The sequence below is a fragment of the Bos javanicus genome, chromosome 8 (genome assembly GCF_032452875.1).
Source record: "Bos javanicus breed banteng chromosome 8, ARS-OSU_banteng_1.0, whole genome shotgun sequence".
Taxonomy (NCBI): domain Eukaryota; kingdom Metazoa; phylum Chordata; class Mammalia; order Artiodactyla; family Bovidae; genus Bos; species Bos javanicus.
Window position 1 is genome coordinate 95,962,162 of NC_083875.1, and position 22,124 is coordinate 95,984,285.

The 22,124-nt window shown below is 35.4% G+C and overlaps 1 protein-coding gene across 5 annotated transcripts in view; it reads left to right on the forward strand.

Annotated features, from left to right (window-relative positions):
* The window catches only part of FSD1L (fibronectin type III and SPRY domain containing 1 like), a 71,336-nt gene that overhangs the window by 41,679 nt on the left and 7,533 nt on the right, over window positions 1–22,124 (forward strand). For 2 of the 5 annotated variants that reach the window (XM_061426398.1, XM_061426400.1), the window contains exons 6-13: window positions 739–860; window positions 5,479–5,688; window positions 6,857–6,955; window positions 11,304–11,433; window positions 12,059–12,091; window positions 15,429–15,529; window positions 15,979–16,230; window positions 20,951–21,039. In XM_061426398.1, the coding sequence (XP_061282382.1) occupies window positions 739–860; window positions 5,479–5,688; window positions 6,857–6,955; window positions 11,304–11,433; window positions 12,059–12,091; window positions 15,429–15,529; window positions 15,979–16,230; window positions 20,951–21,039 (1,036 nt within the window). Of the gene's footprint in view, window positions 1–738; window positions 861–5,478; window positions 5,689–6,856; window positions 6,956–11,303; window positions 11,434–12,058; window positions 12,092–15,428; window positions 15,530–15,978; window positions 16,231–20,192; window positions 20,368–20,950; window positions 21,040–22,124 lie in introns of those variants that run through there. The other 3 variants (XM_061426399.1, XM_061426401.1, XR_009738193.1) reach the window with 2 other exon arrangements.

A 22,124-nucleotide genomic window follows, 5' to 3' on the forward strand; every position in this document is an offset into this window, starting at 1 on the left:
TTTAGGTAAAATGAGCTCTGGTATGGTTTCTTTCTTTTTTGTTATGTATACTATATTCATCTAAAATATATTGAATGAGTTCCTACTATTTCCATAGCATATGGTTTCACAGGGCTGTTTCTTCTTATCTGCTTCCATTCAGCTGATGTTAATACATCAGAGTGATAGCTTCTAGCATAGTGTTCAGAATTGTGATTTCACTTCTCTCCTTCCTCATCCATAGCCTTTCTTTAGCACCTACCAAACAATACAGTGTTTGGTCAGTGTACTGTACTTTTATTTAAGGACACGTGGGATGGCTGTGGTGACTAGGCAGAATGTTTGATTCAGGTGTATTTACCATTCATTATTTGGCATATGAAAAGGAGTGAGGCTGGCATCAGGAAGTCAGATTGAGTTTACAGAGATTCAGATGACTGTTCAGTCCGTTAAAGATGATTTGTCTTGGATATTTGTCTCTTGAGTCTTTTGTGTTTTTATGAAGTTTTATAAAACTGACTGGAGGAAAGTTCTTTAAAGGTTATTTAAATGTCTTTAAAAACATTTTACATTTTTTAAAGTTAATTTTCAAAAGATCTAAAAGCAAATTTCTATTAGTTTTGTTATCTTTGTTAATAGCTTCAGAAACCACTAGAGTGGAGAAATAAGTTCTATCTGTTCACTTTATAAATTAAATATGATGTGATACTTCCCATTCTTTTATTTTTAAAAGAATGTTTATGTCTGTGTTTGCTATAGAGTAACAATGGCTTCAGCCTTTCGCCTTTCTTTGAAACCAAAGGTCAGTGACAACATGACTCATTTAATGGTGGATTTTTCTCAGGAAAGACAGATATTGCAAACTTTGAAGTTTTTGCCAGGTAAGTTAGTACATATATTACATATAAAGTTATGTATAAAACCTCTTTTTTCCTTTCAAGATTTTTTTGTAATGAACATTAGAATTTGAATATTAAGGAAATATAGTGTGTTTTTTTTTTGTTCTTCAGCTAAGGAATAACTGAATTTGCTAGTCTTTCTTTTTAGAGAATTATTTTACTGACAGTAAAAATTGCAGTTTTAGAATCCTAGTACAGGATACCTCTTACTGCTGGTTTAGCAGAGAGAAGCAATGTACTGTTATGGTTAACGCTAAGTCTTGGGGCCAGACTTGTTAGATTTGAATTCTGGCTGTAACTTACTTATTATATAGCCTCAACAAATTATTTAACCACCTCATTTTCTTCATCTTTAAAGTGTGATGTTATCCTTCCAGGATTTTTATGAAGATTACGTGAATTGAGACCTCTGAAGCACTTAGAGGTGTTAGCACATAGTTAACACCTAATGAATCTTGATTGTTATTATTACCATTGTTGTGGTGGCTTCTGGTTCAGGTGGAGTTAATAATGTGTCAACACCGGTTTATTAGAATATTAGTATGATGATATTCCAGCAGTTGAAACCATTTAAAATCAAGTCCCACTTTATTGTTAACTGTTCACATGTGTGAAAGAGCCAACTAAGGGCCTTTTGATTATTCTCTTTTTACTAGCATCAAGTAGTATTAATTAAGTGGATAGCCAAAACAGTTTGAACATGGTGCTCAGGAAATCTCTGGAAAGTGAAGGTTTTACTTACAGGCTTACAGTTTTTGGAGGTTAGCTGTTTTTGATAGAGAATGTTAATCATATGAAACCATTCTTTCCTTCTATGAGAATTTGGTCCAGGACTTTAGAATATGATTGGAAAGACAAAGTTAGAAGTCAAGAAACTATAGTAGAACTAATTATGGTAACATAAGTGAAGTATTAACTTGTATGGTATAGATCAGAAATTCTAGAGGAGTTCAGAGAAGGAAAAGATGAGAGAAAAAATCATAGTTGTAGAAGAAGAAAGTATACATACTTATCAGTGGGTGCCTACCTGTAAATGGGCCTCTCAGAATTGCTAACCATTATATTTTCATTTCACTATTTTTCTAAATTCAGGAGAGTCAGAAGTGGTGGACTGTCAGTATATGCATGAGTAGTAGTATTTTGATTAAAAAAAATACGAAAAAAGCGATCTTCTCACCATTCCTTCCTTCTCGTGGATTTTCAGTGATGGCTTAACAAACCCAGGCTATATCTGCTGTACAGTCAAGTAGATTGCATGCACAGTTAGGATTTCCTCTTTTGCAAACTCTTAAGACAGTCTGAAGGAATGAGGTGTAATAAAAAGCAAGAAATCTTTTTGTGGAGGAGTTTCATCCTGAAGGAAGGTATAATAGGTTGTTAAAATTCATGAAAGGTGAACTCATACCATTAATTTTTTTATATTCTGCTGTAGCATAAAAATTTCCTATAAGATGCAGTCAGATAAACTTAAAAATGAATACCTGCATCCCTTAATAGTTCATTCTGTAAACACCACACAGATCAACTCTACACTGCATTGTGTGTAGTAAGGAGTTGTGGACTTACCTGAGTCTGAAAATTGGAAGTAATACTGATGGATGATAATAATTATGAGCATTTTCTTCTACACTAAGCCATTATTCGTACATTGAAGCTTAGAGTTTGTGTCCTCCTTTCTGAGCTTCGGCAGTCAAGAAGAGAGACGTGCTTGTGGCAGTGTTCTTTTACACTGTTCAGTTCTTTTACATTCACACGCAGAGAAGAACCTTAGTAAAATTCTTACAGTGTCCACACAATTTGTTGCTTTATGGAAGTTGCTGTGAATTGCTTTCCATTCTCATTTTTTTTAAGAGAGTTCTTTGTTCCCTAATATTTTTATATTAGAAATTTACTACCTTTCTTCATTTCCTGAACTTTATTCCTACATTTGTTGAAATTCTTCTCTTCTATATAGGATATTGGGTGAGCTTCCCACGCATTAGATTCAAGTCACTCTTAATTTGACATATGACTCTTTTTTCAATTTAATTTTTATTTTATATTGAAGTATAGTTTATTTACACTGTTGTGTGGCTTCAGGCATACAGCACAGTGACTCAGTTATACATACACATATATCCATTTTTTCAGGCTCTTTTCCCATGTAGGTTATAGAATAGTTGACATACCACTCTTCAGTTCAATTCAGTCACTCAGTCCTGTCTGACCCTTTGTGACCCCATAGACAGCAGCACACCAGGCCTCCCTGTCCATCACCAACTCCCGGAGCTTGCTCAAACTCAAGTCCATTGAGTCGGTGATGCTATCCAACCATCTCATCCTTGTCATCCCCTTCTCCTCCCGCCTTCAATCTTTCCCAGGATTAGTATCTTTTCAAATGAGTCAGTTCTTCACATCAGGTGGCCAAAGTATTGCAGTTTCAGCTTCAGCATCAGTCCTTCCAATGAATATTCAGTACTGATTTCCTTTAGGATGGACTGGTTGGATCTCCTTGCTTTCCAAGGGACTCTCAAGAGTCTTTTCCAACACCACAGTTCAAAAGCATCAATTCTTTGGTGCTCAGCTTTCTGTATAGTCCAACTCTCACATCCATACATGACTACTGGAAAAGCCATAGCTTTGACTAGATGGACCTTTGTTGGCAAAGTAATGTCTCTGCTTTTAATAATACCACTCTTAAATTTAAATAAATAAATCAATAATTTATTAATAATGTTAATTAAATATTATTTCATTAGATAAATATAAATAAAATACAAATGTGTTTATATATAAATATAAAATATAAATGTATTAATATTTATGAAAATAATAAATAAATAAAATGTAAAATAAAATATCTAGATTTTCTTTTTACCTGCCAAGTTTGCTTTCTTTGGGGGCCATTATTCATAAGAAGGAAGAATCTTCTTGCCAGTACATTCTTACTGCAGTGATATTAATAGCTGAATTTGAGACATGGATTTGTGGAGAGTTAGCTGGACCAACTTACAGATTAAGTGGTATTTTATTTATACAAGCCTTTTAGGACTTCAATACAGGTTTTAACTCAGCAAAATTACAAAATTACTACATGCCACAGGCCTTTACACTTCCTCATATGTAGGCAGGGCACAGCATATTAAATTTATGAATGCCCGTGATGTCTTTCCATAGAAATGAATAGTAGTCTGTATTGCTTATGTTCCAGTAATAGACTAACATCTATAATGTATTATTAATAAATGAAGTTCACTCTGTTATTAGAGTTCACTCTGTTATACAGTTCCGTGGGTTTGGTAAATGTGTAATGTCATGTCTCCACCACTACATTACTTACAGAGTAATTTTACTGCCCTAAAATTCCCCTGCACTCTGCCTGTTCATCCATTCAGTCCTGCAGCCTTGCTATAAGCTTGTTATTTCCAGGAATTTTTCTTTTGATTGTTTGGGATTTTCTACATAGACAGACATGTCATCAGCAGACAAAGACAGTCTTATTTCATCTTTCCTAATTTGCATATCTTTTACTACTTTTCCTTGTGTTAAAGCATTAGCTGGAACTTCCAGTACAGTGTTGAATAGGAGTGGAGAGAGGGGACGTCATTGCCTTAGGGGAAAGGTGTCTAGTTTCTCAACCCTGATGTTACCTGTAGGGTTTTTTTTTTTTGTAGATATTCTTTATCAGGTAAAGTTCCCTAGTTTACTGAGAGCTTTTGTCATGAATAAATGTTGGATTTTGTAAAGTATTTTTTCCTCTGTTGATTCACATCATATAATTTTTCTTCTGATCATTTGAATTTTCTTCTACTGATACAATAAATTAGTTAATTTAGAATGTTGAACCAGCCTTACATGCTTGGAGTAAATCTTTCAAAGTTTTTTTTAGCAACAAGTGTTTAAATACAATATGGCACAGTTTGACACATTTCAGACACATCTGTATCACTGGAGGACCATGTTCCCCAGTTAGCCTACTGTTTAAATGGAACATCTGTTAATGTTGAGGAGCTATGTAAAACCTCTTTTATGGAAAAGAAATTGATTAATTTTCATACATGTTAACTGTGACTCATTTGCTGCATTTTGTTCTAATGAATCATGGAACTCTGGAGAAACATGTAAAAATTCTTAAATATTTAACAGGGTTGCAGATTTCATTTTTGTTCAATGTTGAGGAATCACGGTTAGTCTATAAACAAGATTTTTAAAATACATTGCAAATATTTTGAATTATTTTAATCATTGGATTCAAAGCAAGTTATTTTATTTTGTCAGCAGTAATTTAATTTATGGTCTCCAGCTGTTTGAAATAGCAGATTAGACGTAAGTGTTGAGAAGTAGCAAATAATTCCCGATTCTTTATTCTTAGCCTGTTTGAATTGCTTTTTGCCAACTGTGTTTTTAATGTACTTTGAATGCGTCTGTGAAAAACTTTGAAATATGAATTTTAAAACAGCTTTGAAAAATGATTATTTTGCATTTATAAGATATCCCTTCTCTTAGCCTGATTCAGTTTAACAGTTCAAAAGCAACATGAAAAAGCATAATTTGAATGACAGACACAAATATTGGATTAGTACTATAGTGAAAAATGAGCTTTTTTTTTTTTTTGCTTCAGTTCCCAAAGCTCCAGAGATAGATCCAGTAGAATGTTTGGTGGCTGACAACTCTGTGACAGTAGCTTGGAGAATGCCGGAAGAAGATAACAAGATTGATCATTTTATACTGGAATATAGGAAAACGAATTTTGATGGACTTCCACGTGTAAAGGATGAACGATGCTGGGAGATAGTTGATAATATTAAGGGTACTGAATATACACTATCAGGTAAGATGACTGCATTTTGTGAATCTCATTCTCGGAAAACAGATATAATTGATGAATTTTTGATTTATATTAAAAGATCAAGTTATTCAGTTTCTTTAGCCAAGGTGACATTTTTGTATATTTGTTATAGAAATGAATTTTTCTTAAAATATCAAGAAAACCTTCATTTTAGTTAGTTCTGGATATTTGCACTCTGGTAAAACAATATGTGAAGGGATATTGTAAACACTATCTCAATAAAATTTAATTTTTTCTTTAGTTTTCTAACAATAAAAAAGCTGTCAATTTTCTAGATGTATGCACTGTGCCTCATTTCAATGATACTGTAAATATTTGCCTTTACCTTTTTATTATTACCTTTATGGTAATACTTAAAGTTTAGCTGTGACTTGATAGTAGAAATTTGTGTGTTGGCCTTTTGATAGTCTTTAAAAACATACCTCTGTATATAGGGGAGTTCGGGTATTTGAATGGGCTGACTGTTGCCTGAGATTTTTAATGTTTGTTTTACGTGAGCAGTAACATTAGTATTGTTATCATTACTGAGAACCTAACATTTGTCAGAATCTGGGCTGAAGTTCACAGGACATCTGGTTTTATAAGTACAGTGCATTTCAGTTAGTCCTTACAGTTGTGAGGTTGATTTTTCCTTTTCCATGTTACAGATATCCAACTGTGGCTCTATGAAGTTGTTGAATGCCCCATAGCTAGTAATTTTTGGATTGAGATGTTAATCTGGTCCTGACTAACTTTAGAATTTTGCTATTAATCCTTATGCTTTACTTTGTCTTTAAATTCATTTTTTACTTGAGAAACAAATATAAAAATTCTTTGGCTACTTTCCAGAAATTGAGTATGTTGTTTTAAATCATAGCATCTCTCCATGAATGAAACCTTACTTATAATGAGGCTTGAGAATATTTTTTTATTGCTAAATTTAAAAAGCCCAGTGATAAACTGCATAATTCATTTGTTTTGAGAAAATAATAGGTAAATCATGATTCCTTTATTTCAGGCATTATCACTCTGTTAACATAAATTTGTACTCTTTCTGAGTAAAAAGATAGTTCCAAGGAGGGAAAAAAGTCTGTTTGAAGGTTCATACTCATACTTTTGGAGTAGAGTCCTTTACTTTTCATATCTCAAGGCTGTTTTTCATTTTTTTCAGGTTTAAAGTTTGATTCAAAGTACATGAATTTCAGAGTGCGAGCTTGTAACAAGGCTGTGGCTGGAGAGTATTCTGATCCAGTGACTCTAGAGACCAAAGGTAAGATCAATAGCTGTTGTTCACCATGAAATAGGACTTAACATGTGAAGTTGTTCAACACTTTGTAATAGGAAACATTTCATGTATAGTTGCCTTCCTTCCCCACCTTCATACCCATGCCATCCTGCACGCCCCCGCGCCCCCCCCCCCCACAGAATTCTCATCAGGAGGTATTTTAAGATGGGAAAATTAGGACTACAGTAGTGGATTTCATTGGTTTCTCTTTTACCCTAGTATTCAGATGAGTCAGGGGCTTCCCTGGTAGCTCAGACAGTAAAGCTTCTGCCTGCAGTGCAGGAGACCCAGGTTTGATTTCTGGGTCAGGAAGATCCCTTGGAGAAGGAAATGGCAACCCTCTCCAGTATTCTTGCCTTGGAAATCCCGTGGACAGGGGAGCCTAGTAGGCTACAGTCCATGGGGTTGCAAATAGTTGGACATGACTGAGTGACTTTCACTTTTAGATACGTGATATAGACCAGTGATGGTATTATGTTCTCCCATGGATACTTAGTTTACAAATTTCAGTCTAGTATAATTACATTCCCATTGCTGAGGTTTTCCCAGAGAATGGATTGTGTCTCAATAATAGGGAAGTATGTATTCAGTTTAGTTCAAGTTCTTTTTGTTTTCATAAATCTTATTGTAGAAATTATTATTTATACAGTTAGTGTTTACAAAGCCCTCTCACAAGTCTTTTATTTGATCATTGAAACCATCTTGAGGGATCAGTAGAACAGATGGTATTGATACCCATTTTGTAGGTGAAGAAAGGGATGTTCAAATATGTTAAATAACTTACCCATGATCCCGAAAACTAGCTTGGAAAGGTGTGAACAAGAATCTTATTTACAAATTCTCTGCCTGCCTTTATTGTGGGCCAGGAATGTAAGTAAGTGCTTGTAGTCTCTGAGAACAATTTGAATTTATTAGAACTCAATGTACATGAATTTGAACAAACTCCAGGAGATAGTGAACGGTAGGGGAGCCTGGTGTGCTGCAGTCTGTGGGTTGCAAAGAGTCAGACATGACTTAGTAACTGAACAGCAACAACAAAGAGTAACATATTTAAACACAGAAGATTTTTCAGGTGTTTACCAATTTGAAGGCCATAATGTTATAGATCTTTCCAGTCATGAAATGATAATTCACTCAGTTTACTTCCAGAATCAGTATCTACCTGTTGTTAGATAGTTGGACCTTTGAGTGTTTCACTGACCTCCAGTTCACATAGCATTTGAATAGGTTTGAATGCTAGAAGTTTGATATGACTTAGAGGCTGGTATAAAAATATCGTTTTAGAATAAAACAAGAAGTTCATAAGTTATTGACAGGTCAAACTCCTAAGAATATGATTGTATTAGATTTAAAAAGCAAAACAAAACTAAGTCAAAGTAATTTGGATTAGCAAATGTTTTTATTTGAGAACTACGGATAACTTAGCCAAGAAATGCAGTTACCTAGAATTACTTGTTAACAAATTGAATTGAAATTGTGGTTTCTTTTTTTTTACCATTTCAAAATAAAGTCATATTTACAGGTAGATAATCTTTTCTATATAACATGAACTGTTTTCAGCCCTTGTGAGGTAAAATTGCATTATTGTTAATATCCTCCTCCAAGAATATTTTATCTTTTTTTATTTCTTTTGTTCCTTTTCCTTTAATATTGAGTGACCAAACTTGGGCCTAAATGTGGTGAATTGTACATTTCCATGCAAATTCTGTAGATTCAGGAAAATAGAATATCTGGCTTGTAATTTCTTTGGAGCTGGACTGTCTGCTCCCATTAGCAATGTCTAGATCTTAACTAGTCAAATTCTTGGTCTTAGGGTTTTCAGGGAAAGACTAAGTTGATTCTAGTCCTTTTGAGCAGTTCTCACTATGGGGTAAACCCCTTGGGGTTGGGGTAGACTGATACTCAACCCTGAGGCCCACTGAACCTTCTAGGACCTTCTGGGAGACTCAGTAAAATTATCTCTTAAGAAGCTGTGGGTCACAGGTTTTCTAAGGTTATTCCATACCACTGAAGTGGCTACTAACGACAGCAGGAGCTCCAGAGAAAAGTCAGGTTTTTTAAAGTACCATGGTAAACAGTTGTTTACTAATTTTTTGACTTGCTGTAGCCCTTTTTGACCAACCATTAGAAGTAAATATATGAGCAGAGAATTGCAGGGAAAGGGAGAGAGAGACAGAGATTAAATAGTTGAGTCCTACCAAAACTTCATATCCTGCCACTTGTGGTGCCTGGTGTAGAAGGTAGTGAACCCTGTTAATATCTGTCTCTCCAGTGTATGTAATTTCTTCTTTTATTGAAATTACCAAAAGTGATGAATAATATGATTTCTTATGACCAGAATTTTTAAAGTATATTATCTCTTCCTTGTAAAGGTAAATGATGTGATACTAATCACCAGTTGCTTTCTAGCCTCAAATGTTAGTATCTATGATATAATTTTACAGTACGGAAAGTAGCCACCAACCCAAAGTAAACACATAAAACATATCTGTGCCTTATTTTTTTTGGTACTTTGTTTACACAGACTTTTAAAGATAAGGAAACTAATATCTGGCTTCATTACAGGCTTAGTAACAGTTGAGGCTTCCCTTTTGAGGCCAATCTTTTTTTTAAACTTCATAGTGAAATATTATCCTTGTTACTTAGAGAGCCTCAGTGATTTAGTTGAGGCTTCATGAAGGGACAGTGTCCAAAAAGGAAGAGAGAAAAGATTGCACCCCTGAGTTTGAAACCTATACCTGTCTGTTTGGGTGTTATGGTATTTGATAAGTCTGGTCTCAAGTAGCTTGAGGGATAATACCTGTTTTTGCCACCCTTGACTCTACTCTTATCTTCATCATCAAACATAGGGAATAGCTTTCTGATTTTTTTTCTTTCCTTAGGATTTTAACAAGCAGCTGAGTGTTGATGGCACCTTGAGTTATATCCACTGTTTCTCTCAAAAATTCAGAAGCCCTCACATGTATTAACTAAGAACTAATGTAGAGGTTAACTCTGTTCTCTTAAAACAGTTCATTCTTAGTAATACAGGGTCTCAGTTTTGCATAATCCTAACTTTCCAGTCACCTCCCTCTTGATGAATTCTATTTCCACTTTTACTGGAACTGTGTTATTCTTCTTTCAGTAAGTTCATTTCTGTTTACATGCGTGTTTTGAAAGCTGTTAACTCTTTTGCATATTGTATGACATTTTCTGGAAGTGGTTATGGTGAGTCAATTTGTATTAGAATGTTTTAAAATACAGTGAACAATAGGTCAGCTGAATAGGTGAAATTAAAGTGCTCTTTACAAAACAGTAGAGTATAAAAGGATTCTTCATGCACTAGATAAGCATTAGGTTTTCTATATGAATATTTTGTTGTTTGATGATGAATATTTCACAGACACACTGAACCTTTAGCTAAATCACGTATTATCCTTAAGTGAAATGGGGTATTGTAAAGCAATATTTCTTCAGTGAATACTTATAAGAAATTTAAACTTTTGGAGGGAAATATAACTAATAAGCAGATTTATTGGTAACTGTGTAGTAGATGATACCTTGCTTAAAATGCAAATTCCAGAAATTGCATATTAAATTGATACATTTCAATGATTAACCCTCAGTATCCAAAAGGAACAAGTGATACTATGTTAAACTGATTTCCTAAATTAGCAGTTCTAAGTAAGTTTTATGAATAGTACAGATAGTTCCCCGATACCAAATAATTTGAAAAGCATAGTTTTGTGTTGTATTTTCTTAATTTGTTAAGTAACCCTTTTCCCCCATCTATTCTTTGCCTTGTAAATGCTCTTAGCTCTATCAGCTGAGTTATTTCCCTTGCTTCTGCCATCATGGCCTATTTCTCCCTGATTGCCTTATTTTTGAAACTACTGAGAGTTTAAATATGAAATTATTAAATGTTAGAGCAAAAGAGAAAATATGTGTGTGCCAGCGTCTATAACTTTTTACACCACATCACTTTCTCCTCATCCTTGATTCTACTAGCTCCTCTTTCTGTTTAGTCGTAACAATCAGCTGATTCTCTTATAATAGGAAATTGAAGCTATTGTGCTAATGGAGAGTCCAGCAGAAGGAAAAACAGAAAGACCAGTGACCATGCAAGTACATTGTATTTGGTTGGAGTATAGGATAGCTATATAGAGGAGAATAATGGGAAATAGAGTAGAAATTAGTAGATTATGGCTTTATCATTGCAGACTTTAAATCTTAAGGTTAAGAATTGAACCTTTATATACAGTATTGAAATCTGTTGAGTTCGAAAATAATATGATGGCTGTGCTTCAGAAACTAGAAATATGCTACACTAAAAATGAAATATTGTTTTGGTTAGCACTTAATTTCAATTTGGATAACTCATCCTCCCATTTGAACCTGAGAGTTGAAGATACCTGTGTAGAGTGGGATCCTACTGGAGGAAAAGGTCAAGACAGTAAAAGTAAAGGAAAAGAGAACAAGGGCAGGTAAGCTCATTTATTAAGTTTGTGATTTGGATTAAATGCTTGTACATTGATTCTTATTTGACAACAACTAGAAATGAAATGCTTATTATTAACACCAAAGTGAAAAATACAATATTGTTTGCCAGTACTTGAATTTGTCATTAACATTTTTCATTATTTTTTCTTAGTTTTTTTCCTAATCCTCTTCTTACTTATGTCTTTTATTTCAGTATTCCATTTCTTTTCAGGTTATATCTACAGCAATTTGAACTGCTTAGAGAGAAGTTCCTAGCATAGTTCCTGAATGTTAGACTTACAGATCACCTCTTTTAGCTGAAGGTCTGCGTTGAATGACAACTTTTAGCATGTACAACCCCAGTGTCGGGCCCCTGGTCAGCAACCTTGTGAACCAAAGAGACAGGCTTGGGACCTTGTGTTATTGTCAGACTGACTTAGGTAGTCTTAAAGTATGGAGGCCTCTTTTAACAGAGATGAATTGTACTCAAACTGAAATAAAGTGTAATCACTGTTAAACAGTGAATCAAAAGAAATCCCTCAGCTGATGTTTCATCTGGTTTTATTATATAAACTGTTAAATTTAAGTTGTAAAGCAGTCTCTTAACAGTTGCCTATTTTTATCTGACAGTGTCCATGTTACTTCACTGAAGAAACATTCAAGGTGATGATCTATGTCTGTCTAGTTCTAGGATCTAGTATATCTAGCTTGGCTGAATAACTTAAATTTTTCTTTAACCAATAAGCAGAACCCATTGCAGCAGCCTTCATAAGCTAAAATATTGCTTTGTGTAGACTGTCTGTGTTGGTAGCTTATGTTTTGGATTTACAGCATTATATAGCATTATGCTTCATATTATTTAGAGTATACTGTCTATGATAACAAAACAATAAGCTCTGCTTTAAGTCTTTCTTGAATTGATTTCGTTTATATGATTTTTTTCTGCATTTACTTATACCTGGCATCTTTCTTGTTGTGCTGTATTCAATATATCTAACATTACAGCTTTGCTTTTACAAATATTTGACATGAAGCAAGTTTAAAGTGTTCTATGTTTTATAATAATCATACAATTTTAAAAGTATCAAAGATTAAAAAAAAAAAGGTCATTACTGAAATTATTAGAACAGTGCCAGAAAGATGAATCATTTCAAATTGCACAAGTAATAATGTACTGATTTGAAGATACCCCATATCTTTCCCGGAAACCAGAATGTGTTCTCTTTTCAAAATTATTGTCTTCTCTTTTTTCCAGTTTATTTGCTTCTTATTGGTGAAAGTGATTCATAGTTGGTGTATTAGAAATTGTAAAATGCTGCTGGATTTGATAGGATCATTGAAGTTTGGTCATTTGGATATTTTTAGACTACTTATAATTTCATCATGCTGTTTCTCTTTCTCTCGTCTCTTTAAGTGTATTTTGTATGTGGGCTACTTCTGGAATGTTACATACATTTATTCTTTCCATAAATATTTATTTACTGTAGGATGTCAGCTGGATATTGTGGGGTTCCTGCCTTCAAGGAATTTGCCCTAACTTATGTAGACGAGCTATCTCTCTCTCTATAAATAATAATAATATGAGATAGAGATTGTGTTTAGTAGTATGTGTGAATCAGGGAGTTTGGAGGGAGAAAGATTTCCTGAGCTGCCAGATGCTGAAGTGGTCAATTAGGACAGTGAGCCAAACCGAAAGTAACAGTGCAAACTTTGTTCACTTACTGTGATAGTGTAAGAGGCCCAGAGGAAGGGGTGCCGGGTCGCCCAGTGTTCCGTTTTCACAGCAGAATGGCACAGGGTGAGGGTTAGGTAAACCAGAGCAGAGGGCAGATGGTAAGTATCTGAGGACCATCTCGCTGCCCAGGGAGACCCAAACAAAAGCCTTCTCCTGTTTTGTGGACCTGAGGCCAAGGAAATTGGAAAGGTTAGGAGTAGGAAAGTGTTGAGACAAGAGTGGAGAAAAGTGTCTTCAGACTGCTCCCCAACCCCTTCCCCCTTTAAGGAGGTCTCTGAAGAGGCAGCTGGAAAGGGTCTCAGCTGAGGGCCCCCTCCCATAATGGAACCTCTGAATATAGGTATCTAATCAAGGAATGCAGACATGCATAGGAGCATGGAGTTGCAAGGGGGATTGCAACTCCCTCCAAAACCTGCAGTGAACTTGCAGTGCACCAAGTCTGGTGAGGAGAAGGCAAGCATTTATAATTACTTCTTGTTAGGCCTGAAGGGTCATACACAGAATTTTGGCCTAGAGGTGGACTCCTCAGAAAGGTTACTTGGCCTGGTAGGGTCTGGGAGACCTTCATTAGTGGATTAGTATTTAAGTTGGTTCTCAAGTAAGTGGAAGAATGTGTAGCATTTGGACTTGGCAGTGAGAGAACAAGTGCCGGAAGGGAAAGGCACTGAAGCAGATTGCCTGCGTTTAAGGAACGCTTAAGCTGCTCCTTTCAGCTGGATAGTGCTGTCCAGAGATGAGAAGGCTGGAAAAGCAATGCTGTGTGCTTAGTCGCCGGGCTCTTTTGTCCGTGGGGATTCTGCAGGCAAGAATACTGGAGTGGGTTGCCATGCCCTCTTCCAGGGGATTTTCCCAACCCAGGGATCAAACCCAGGTCTTCCACATTGCAGGCAGATTCTTTACCGTCTGAGCCATCAGGGAAGTCCATGAATACTGGAGTGGGTAGCCTGTCCCTTCTCCAGGGGATCTTCTGACCCAGGGCTCTCCTGCATTGCAGGCAGATTCTTTACCAGCTGAGCTACCCGAAAAAGCAGAGTGGAACCAAATCAAGAAGAACCTGAAATGCCATGCTAAGTTCTTTGTGGGTAGTAAGGAAGTACTTGAAGATTTTAGAGTAGGAGAATCAGAGTTAGGTTTATCTTGTAACAGTGAACAAATGATTTAGGTAACAAAGAGATCATCTGGGAAGCTGATAAAACAGTCCAGATTAGAGATAACAAAGAGCCTTAGTTGAGACAGTTGAGTGACTGAGGTATCTTTAAAGGGTGGAATCATGTTTGCTTTAAGACAATAATAACTGTTGTACTTCTTGCAAAAATGTATTCAGGGTTGGAATTCTAGAGTGCTTCAATGGAAGACTTTTCCTTATTTAACTTTTCTTTGAAATTTAAATTGCCATTCTCAATATTTACATCTGTTTTTCTTTTTGCCATGCTTTCCCTTTATTTCTTTACTGCTGGTAAGTTATAAATTTTTTGTTTTATGAATGCAGCAGTTTGATATAATTGAAATGTTAATTTTTAAACATCTTTTGAGGTTTGGTCTGTTTTGAGTTTTGGGGAGTTAGTGAAAGGCCTTAATGCTGTCCAGTTTACTATGTCATATAATTTGAAAAAGAGAAGTCAAGTTGTATCTTGTCCATTTTAGTAGGAGAAATGCTTTATAATACCTGATATTACTCTGTACATGGATTTGGGTAATTGCTATTTTTTTTTAAGAAGAAAAGATACAAAACAAAAATACCTACTGCTTATGAAAATAAAAAAAGTTATTTGGTTTGATTATGAAAACTCTTAAAAAGAAAAATAGCAATTAACCAAATCCATGCATAGAATAATATCAAGTATTATAAATCATTTCTCTTCCTAAAATAAGACTTGCTTTTAATTTAAATTTAACTGCAAGAAATGTAAGTTATGTAATCCATTATCTTTCTGCAGGTCTTTTTTTCCCCCTTAGGTTCTTTTTCCCCTTTTGTCATGTCCCATTTTGGCATTGTCTCTTATTCCAGCTGTGTATTATTTGTACAAGCCTTGCTCTGTCTGCATGGTATGTGTTTTTAGCTTGCTTTATGTTGATGATTTCTTACACATAAGTGTTATAATTGACAACTCTGTTTAATAGTAAATAATTCAAATAAAATTAAATTTTGCTTTTTGTGCAGCATGATTAGAAAGCTCTTCAAAGTTTCCTTTTATCTGTAATTTTAGTTTGTGAAACATGTACAACATAGAATATTTGTTTTTCTTTTTGTTCCTGTTTATATAGAAGTGGTACCCCATCCCCTAAACGGACATCTGTAGGCTCCAGGCCACCAGCAGTAAGAGGCAGCAGAGATCGTTTTACGGGGGAATCGTACACAGTGTTGGGTAGGATAAACATAATAATTCTTCATTATCTCAGATTAAAAGCATCACAGTCACATGGGTGGACTTTCTACTCAGGGGTGGCGTGGCTGCCTGTGTATTGAATGAATATTTGCCAAATTTCTCCCCCTCGAAGCCTAGTTGCTTTGGTAGGTTTTCAGATTATCTTGTTATTGATATGTTTTAAATTCTACTTCAGTTTGTTTAGTGCTCCACATTTATAACTCTTAAGGGGATAATAAGGAAGAAAAGTTCTGAAGCCTTTTATATTCAGAGAAGTTAGTAAACATACAAGTCATTATAGCAGATACTCTGCATTTAGTGTCTGTGTTAACATGATTATTCTCCTGAATCAGACTTTTTGGTGCCATTTTGTGTGACCAAATATAGGTAAAACTCTGTAAGTCATAAGAAACAGGTAAGAGTTAAATTTACCTTCTAATCTTTTGTAGGAGACACAGCTATTGAAAGTGGACAACATTATTGGGAGGTCAAGGCCCAGAAGGACTGTAAATCCTACAGTGTGGGAGTGGCGTACAAGACTTTGGGGAAATTTGACCAATTGGGAAAGACAAACACTAGTTGGTGTATCCATGTGAACAACTGGCTACAGAACACATTTGCAGCAAAGCATAATAATAAGGTCAAAGCCTTGGATGTTGCTGTTCCTGAAAGAATAGGTGTATTTTGTGATTTTGATGGGGGTAAGTTTGCTGATTTTCTCCTAAGTCATTTCACCATCATTGTTTGTATTTCATTACTCTGCATTGTGGTTAGTTGCTCAGTCATGTCTGACTCTTTATAACCCCATGGACTGTAGCTTGACAGACACCTCTGTCCATGGGATTCTCCAGGCAAGAATACTGGAATGGGTTGCCATGCCCTCCTCCAGGGGATCTTCGCAACCCAGGGATCGAGCCCAGGTCTCCTATCGTAGGCGGATTCTTTACCATCTGAGCCACCAGAGAAGCCCATGCTTTCCTCTAGTAATAATCTGTATGGAATTTCCACTAGTATTGTGGCAAGGATGTTTTGACATACTAGGATGTGATCACAAACATAACATAACTTCAGGTCTATGGTTGACAGAAAGGGCATGTGATGTCTGCTTGCAGGCCTACAAAAGCTCTCATCTACAATATACTAAGTAAGTCTGAAAAAAAAAGATGTTGCTAATTTTAGTTATGAGCATTAAAATTTCTTATGCCCATTTTAATTCCTCCCTTACCTTGTTTTGATAACTGTTAAGAGTGGTAGGGTCAGATTTTTTTGAGTCAAAATAGACCTTAGAAATTACCCAGTCCTTTTGCCACGTAGTATGATTTCCTTATTACATTGTCTCTGTGAGTAGTTGCCACTCCTGTGCTCGAACTTTTCTGTGTGAAGCTAATGGTCTTAGAAGGCAGCCTGTTTCACTGTAGGATAAGATTTGATTAGAAGGTTTTTCTTAAGTCAACTCATTTTGTCTCTCAGTAACTTCTGAGACTCTTGCTATTAAGTCTTGTCATTTGAAGAAACACAGAATTATGTTCCCTAATTCATATTTACATTATAATCCTTATTTGTTTAAAAACTAACGTTGCTTCTCTTTCCCTATTACTAACATTGCTTCTCTTTCCCTATTTTTCCAGACCGTACATTCTCTATAACATTAGCTGTTCCTTTTAATTTCATTTTTTCCAAACCTTTATTATCACCTGTGGTTGTATACTATGTCTATGTACATTTTAAAGATTGATTCTCAAAGTAGAACACACAACTTTTGACCACCGTAGATTAGTGATTTGGCAGCACGATTTCTAGTAATACGACTTAACAGCATTGTAGATCAATATTGAGCTGGTAGCCACCTAATCCACTAATCTGGCAGATTATCTTTTTCCTCTGATATTAGGCAGTGTAGAGGGGTTTCTTCGCTATTTGTAACTCAAATGAAGAACACTGTATTTGTCCTTATGTTTCATCTTAATAGATTTTGCCAATCTTCCCTCCTCTTAAGATCATCTAAAAATTAACTTGGTGTTTATCTTTAAGCTTTTTGAGTTAGGTATTTGATAAGTGTCTTGTCTGCTGTCATCTAAATATAAAACTTTTGTAGATGAAGTAGGGAACAAAATTTCCTAAATGCCTCACTCCAAGTTGATACTTAAAGCTAATAAAACCAAGTTTTATGATTTTAAGTAATGTTATGTCCAAAGAGTTCCATGAAGTATCAACCTAGTTATTCAAAAAGGAAAAAAAATTGACTTTAGATTGATTTATTTTTTGTGATGACATGTCAGTTTTGCTGCATTTTAAAAAATTTACTTAGACTCATAAATAATTTTCCTCAGGATAAATAGTAAATTTATTGGCATATCAATACATTCTTTCTTTTTAAACTACCAAGATAGCATTTGCTTATCTTCTTTTGTCTCTTTTCCCATACTTTGATTCCTTAAAGATAAGTATAATTAAAGATACTTAAATATTAAGTATAATTAAAGATTCCTTAAGGATAGTGAGAAGTATAATTGTTAACCTAAAGCATAGGGTATAGAAATAAATTGTAATGTAGGATAGGATCAAATTCTGAGAGCCTTGAAAAATAATAACAAGCTAGTCTTTTTTTACTAGTTGAAGGGGGACTTCTGTTTATTTTAGAAAACTGTAGCTATATGATGGTAATATAGTTTTAGACATATTAGAGAATAAATGGTTAAATGTGGAACAGGTTGCAAAATACTGAGAGAGGAAGACTTTTCAAGGTGGTCTTTAAGTAATATAGACAGGACCGTGTCTGTTTTGTTAAGTATTATGTCCTTATTGCTTGGCAAGTGCTTTATATCAGTTCAGTTCAGTTCAGTTGCTCAGTCGTGTCCGTGCTCAGTCGTGTCCGATTCTTTGCGACCCCATAGACTGCAGCACACCAGGCGTCCCTGTCCATCACCAATTCCTGAAGCTTACTTAAACTCATGTCCATCGAGTCGGTGATGCCATCCAACCATCTCATCCTCTGTCATCCCCTTCTCCTCCCACCTTCAATCTTCCCTAGAGTCAGGGTCTTTTCAAATGAGTTGATTCTTCGCATCAGGTGGCCAAAGTATTGGAGTTTCAGCTTCAGTGTCAGTCCTTCCAATGAATATTCAGGACTGATTTCCTTTAGGATTGACTGGTTGGATCTCTGTGCAGTCCAAGGGACTCTCTTATGAACACCTCAGTTCAAAAGCATCAATTCTTTGGCACTCAGCTTTCTTTATAGTCCAACTCTCACATCCATACATGACTACTGGAAAAACCATCTCTTTGACTAGACGGACCTTTGTTGGCAAAGTAATGTCTCTGCTTTTTAATATGCTGTCTAGGTTGGTCATAACTTTTTTCCAAGGAGTAAGTGTCTTTTAATTTTATGGCTGCACTCACCATCTGCAGTGATTTTGGAACGCCCAAAAATAAAGTCTGCCACTGTTTCCCCATCTATTTGCCATGAAATGATGGGACCAGATGCCATGATCTTAGTTTTCTGGATGTTGAGTTTTAAGCCAACTTTTTCACTCTCCTCTTTCACTCTCATTAAGAGGCTCTTTAGTTCTTCTTCGCTTTCTTCCATAAAGATGGTGTCATCTGCATATCTGAGGTTATAGATATTTCTCCCAGCAATCTTGATTCCAGCTTGTGCTTCTTCCAGCGCAGCGTTTTTCATGATGTACTCTGCATATAAGTTAAATAAGCAGGGTTACAATATACAGACCTGATGTACTCCTTTTCCTATTTGGAACCAGTCTGTTGTTCCATGTCCAGTTCTAACTGTTGCTTCCTGATCTGCATACAGATTTCTCAAGAGGCAGGTCAGGTGGTCTGATATTCCCATCTCTTTCAGAATTTTCCATAGTTTGTTGCGATCCACACAGTCAAAGGCTTTAGATAGTCAATAAAGCAGAAATAGATGTTTTTCTGGAACTCTCTTGCTTTTTCGATGATCCAGTGTATGTTGGCAATTTGATCTCTGGTTCCTCTGCCTTTTCTTTACCAGCTGAGCCACAAGGAGGGTATTCTCTGCCTTTTCTAAATCCAGCTTGAACATCTGGAAGTTCACAGTTCACATACTGTTGAAGCCTGGTTGGAGAATTTTGAGCATTACTAGCATGTAAGATGAGTGTAATTGTGTGGTAGTTTTAACATTCTTTCGCCTTGCCTTTCTTTACATAGTAAACCCTTAATAAGTACTGGTTGAGTAATTAGTGGTGAGAGAGGCCTGAGCAGTGGGGAATCAAGAAAAATGGATTTGATGGTGTGAAAGTAGAATTCATAGGACTTGACTACTAAAAATATGGATTGGAAGAAGAGACAGAGAAGAACTGAAGATGACTGAGGTTCCATCCAGTGTGATCAGAAGTATGATCATACCATCAACACGGTAGAGAGCATAGAGCATCCCGGGGAAAGATGAGATACCAGCAGGACAGCCACGTGGCATTACTTAGCTGAAGCTAAATATTAGTTATGGCATCACAGAATGGCCACTGAATATTGCACAGAGCCGTTAAGTGTTATTGCTCTTCTGTACACTAACTTTGTGACCACATATAGGTTGCTTGATATTTTGAAATAGTTTATATAAACAGTAGACATAATGTTAGTTTCTTTTCTAGTAGACATAATGTTAGTTCTTTTCTTCTTTGTTTAGTGGCTGCTGATTTATTATGGGAATCTTGTAGAGAGAAAAGATCCTGGACAAGCATCTACATTTAGAATAGAAGGAAAAGAAACAGAAGATATCCTCAGGATTAAGAAACAAACCAAGAAAATAGTCATGAGAGAAAAGTTTGAAGAAATGTTAACAGTTCCAAGTGTGTCATCAGGTTGGACAGTTAGGTGGTCAGAAGGACAGTGATTTAGTTACATGATCATTGTTGAAAGACAGACTGTCAGGAGACCTTAAAAAAGCACTAAAACTGAAGCAGTGATAATTATACCATGATTTTAGAGACTAGGGTATGAGTATGGCTTTAAGTAATTAGAGGACAAAGTCTAATAGAGTAAACCTTAAATGGTGGTAGGATTGAGTGGAAAGGCTGGTTATAGTTAAAAAAAAAAAGGTGGGAGGGTGGGGGAGGAAGAAATAACCGTGGTTTTTACTGGGCTAAGGGAACCATTTGTTAAATAATGGTAAAAAAGAGAAGTCTATAGTTGAATAATTGGATAGTACCAGATTATGAAAGCACTATGGAGATCTTAAAAACCAGGGAAAGAAAAGTGGTTTTGGGCTTTTTCTTAAAAATGTTTACTACCGATTTTCAAGTGAGAATTCCTAAGTCCAGTCCTCAAAGTGACAAATATTCATTTGGTTATTACTTTTATGCATGATTATATGTTAGACTTAATTAGATGTTAAATTTTTTTTTTCCAGTAATAAATGTGACTTTTTTTTCTCCTTCCCTCTAGGTCAGCTTTCTTTCTATGATGCAAACTCAAAACAGTTGTTGTATTCCTTTAAGGCAAAATTTACTCAGCCAGTACTACCTGGTTTCATGGTTAGTACCTAATTTATATTTGGTTTGGCAACTTTAAGGAGAATATCTATGCTATCTATTTGGGGAAACACAATATCTTATTTTTTTCTTATATTCCTCTTCCTTTCCCTAGTCTACCTCTCCTACGTCTGTGATTGTATGTTTTTGGTATATTTTACTGAAGTAGGTGTTAAGACCTAAAAGTCTGCAAATCACAAGCATGTAGTTTGATCAGTGTTTTCATAGGACTGCACTCATTTTTGTAATCAGCATCTTGGTCAGGAAGTGGAACACTGTACCCATTTCCAGCCTCTAATGGCCCTCCTCCAAAGTGATTACTGTCTTGAGTTTTAATACCATAAATTCATTTGCCTCCTTTTCAACTTTGTATAAATGGAATCGTACAATATCTTTTGGGCTCAACATACATTTGTGAGATTTATGCATGTTTTTCCACGGTGTGCTAGTTCACATAGTTCTATATGTATATGTATAGTTTTTCATTGTATGACTATATCAGGATTTATTTACACATTCTAATTTAGTTGACTACTTGAGTGCTTTCCCACTGGAGACATTTACAAATAGAACTTCTATAAATATTCTTGTTAATGTCATGCTTTGCCCAGCTCAAGGTCACAGAGATATTTTCTTTTGTTTTTTTTCTTGTAACTTTATAATTAAAAAGTTTTACATTTAGGTCTTGGATCCATTTTGAGTTAATTTTTATATGTGATACAGAGTATAGTTTAAGATCTGTTTTTTTGCACATGGATATCCACGTGTTCCCGTGCCATTTTCTGAAAAAGACTAACCTTTCTCCACTGATGTGCTCTTCCACTTTTGTGCCAGATATTTTGAGTAAATATTTCTGTAAATCACTTAATTTTCAATTAAATAATATGATAGTTTCATAATCAGAGTAGCTTTTGTATTTCTAAAATTTATTTTTTATTGAAATACAGTTGATTTACAATGTTGTATTAATTTCTTCTGTACAACACAGTGACTCAGGTGTACACACATAAACTTTTTTTTTTCCTTGACTAAGCTGTTTGCAGGCTCTTAGTTCCCTGACCAGGGGTTGCATCTGGGCTCTGGCAGTG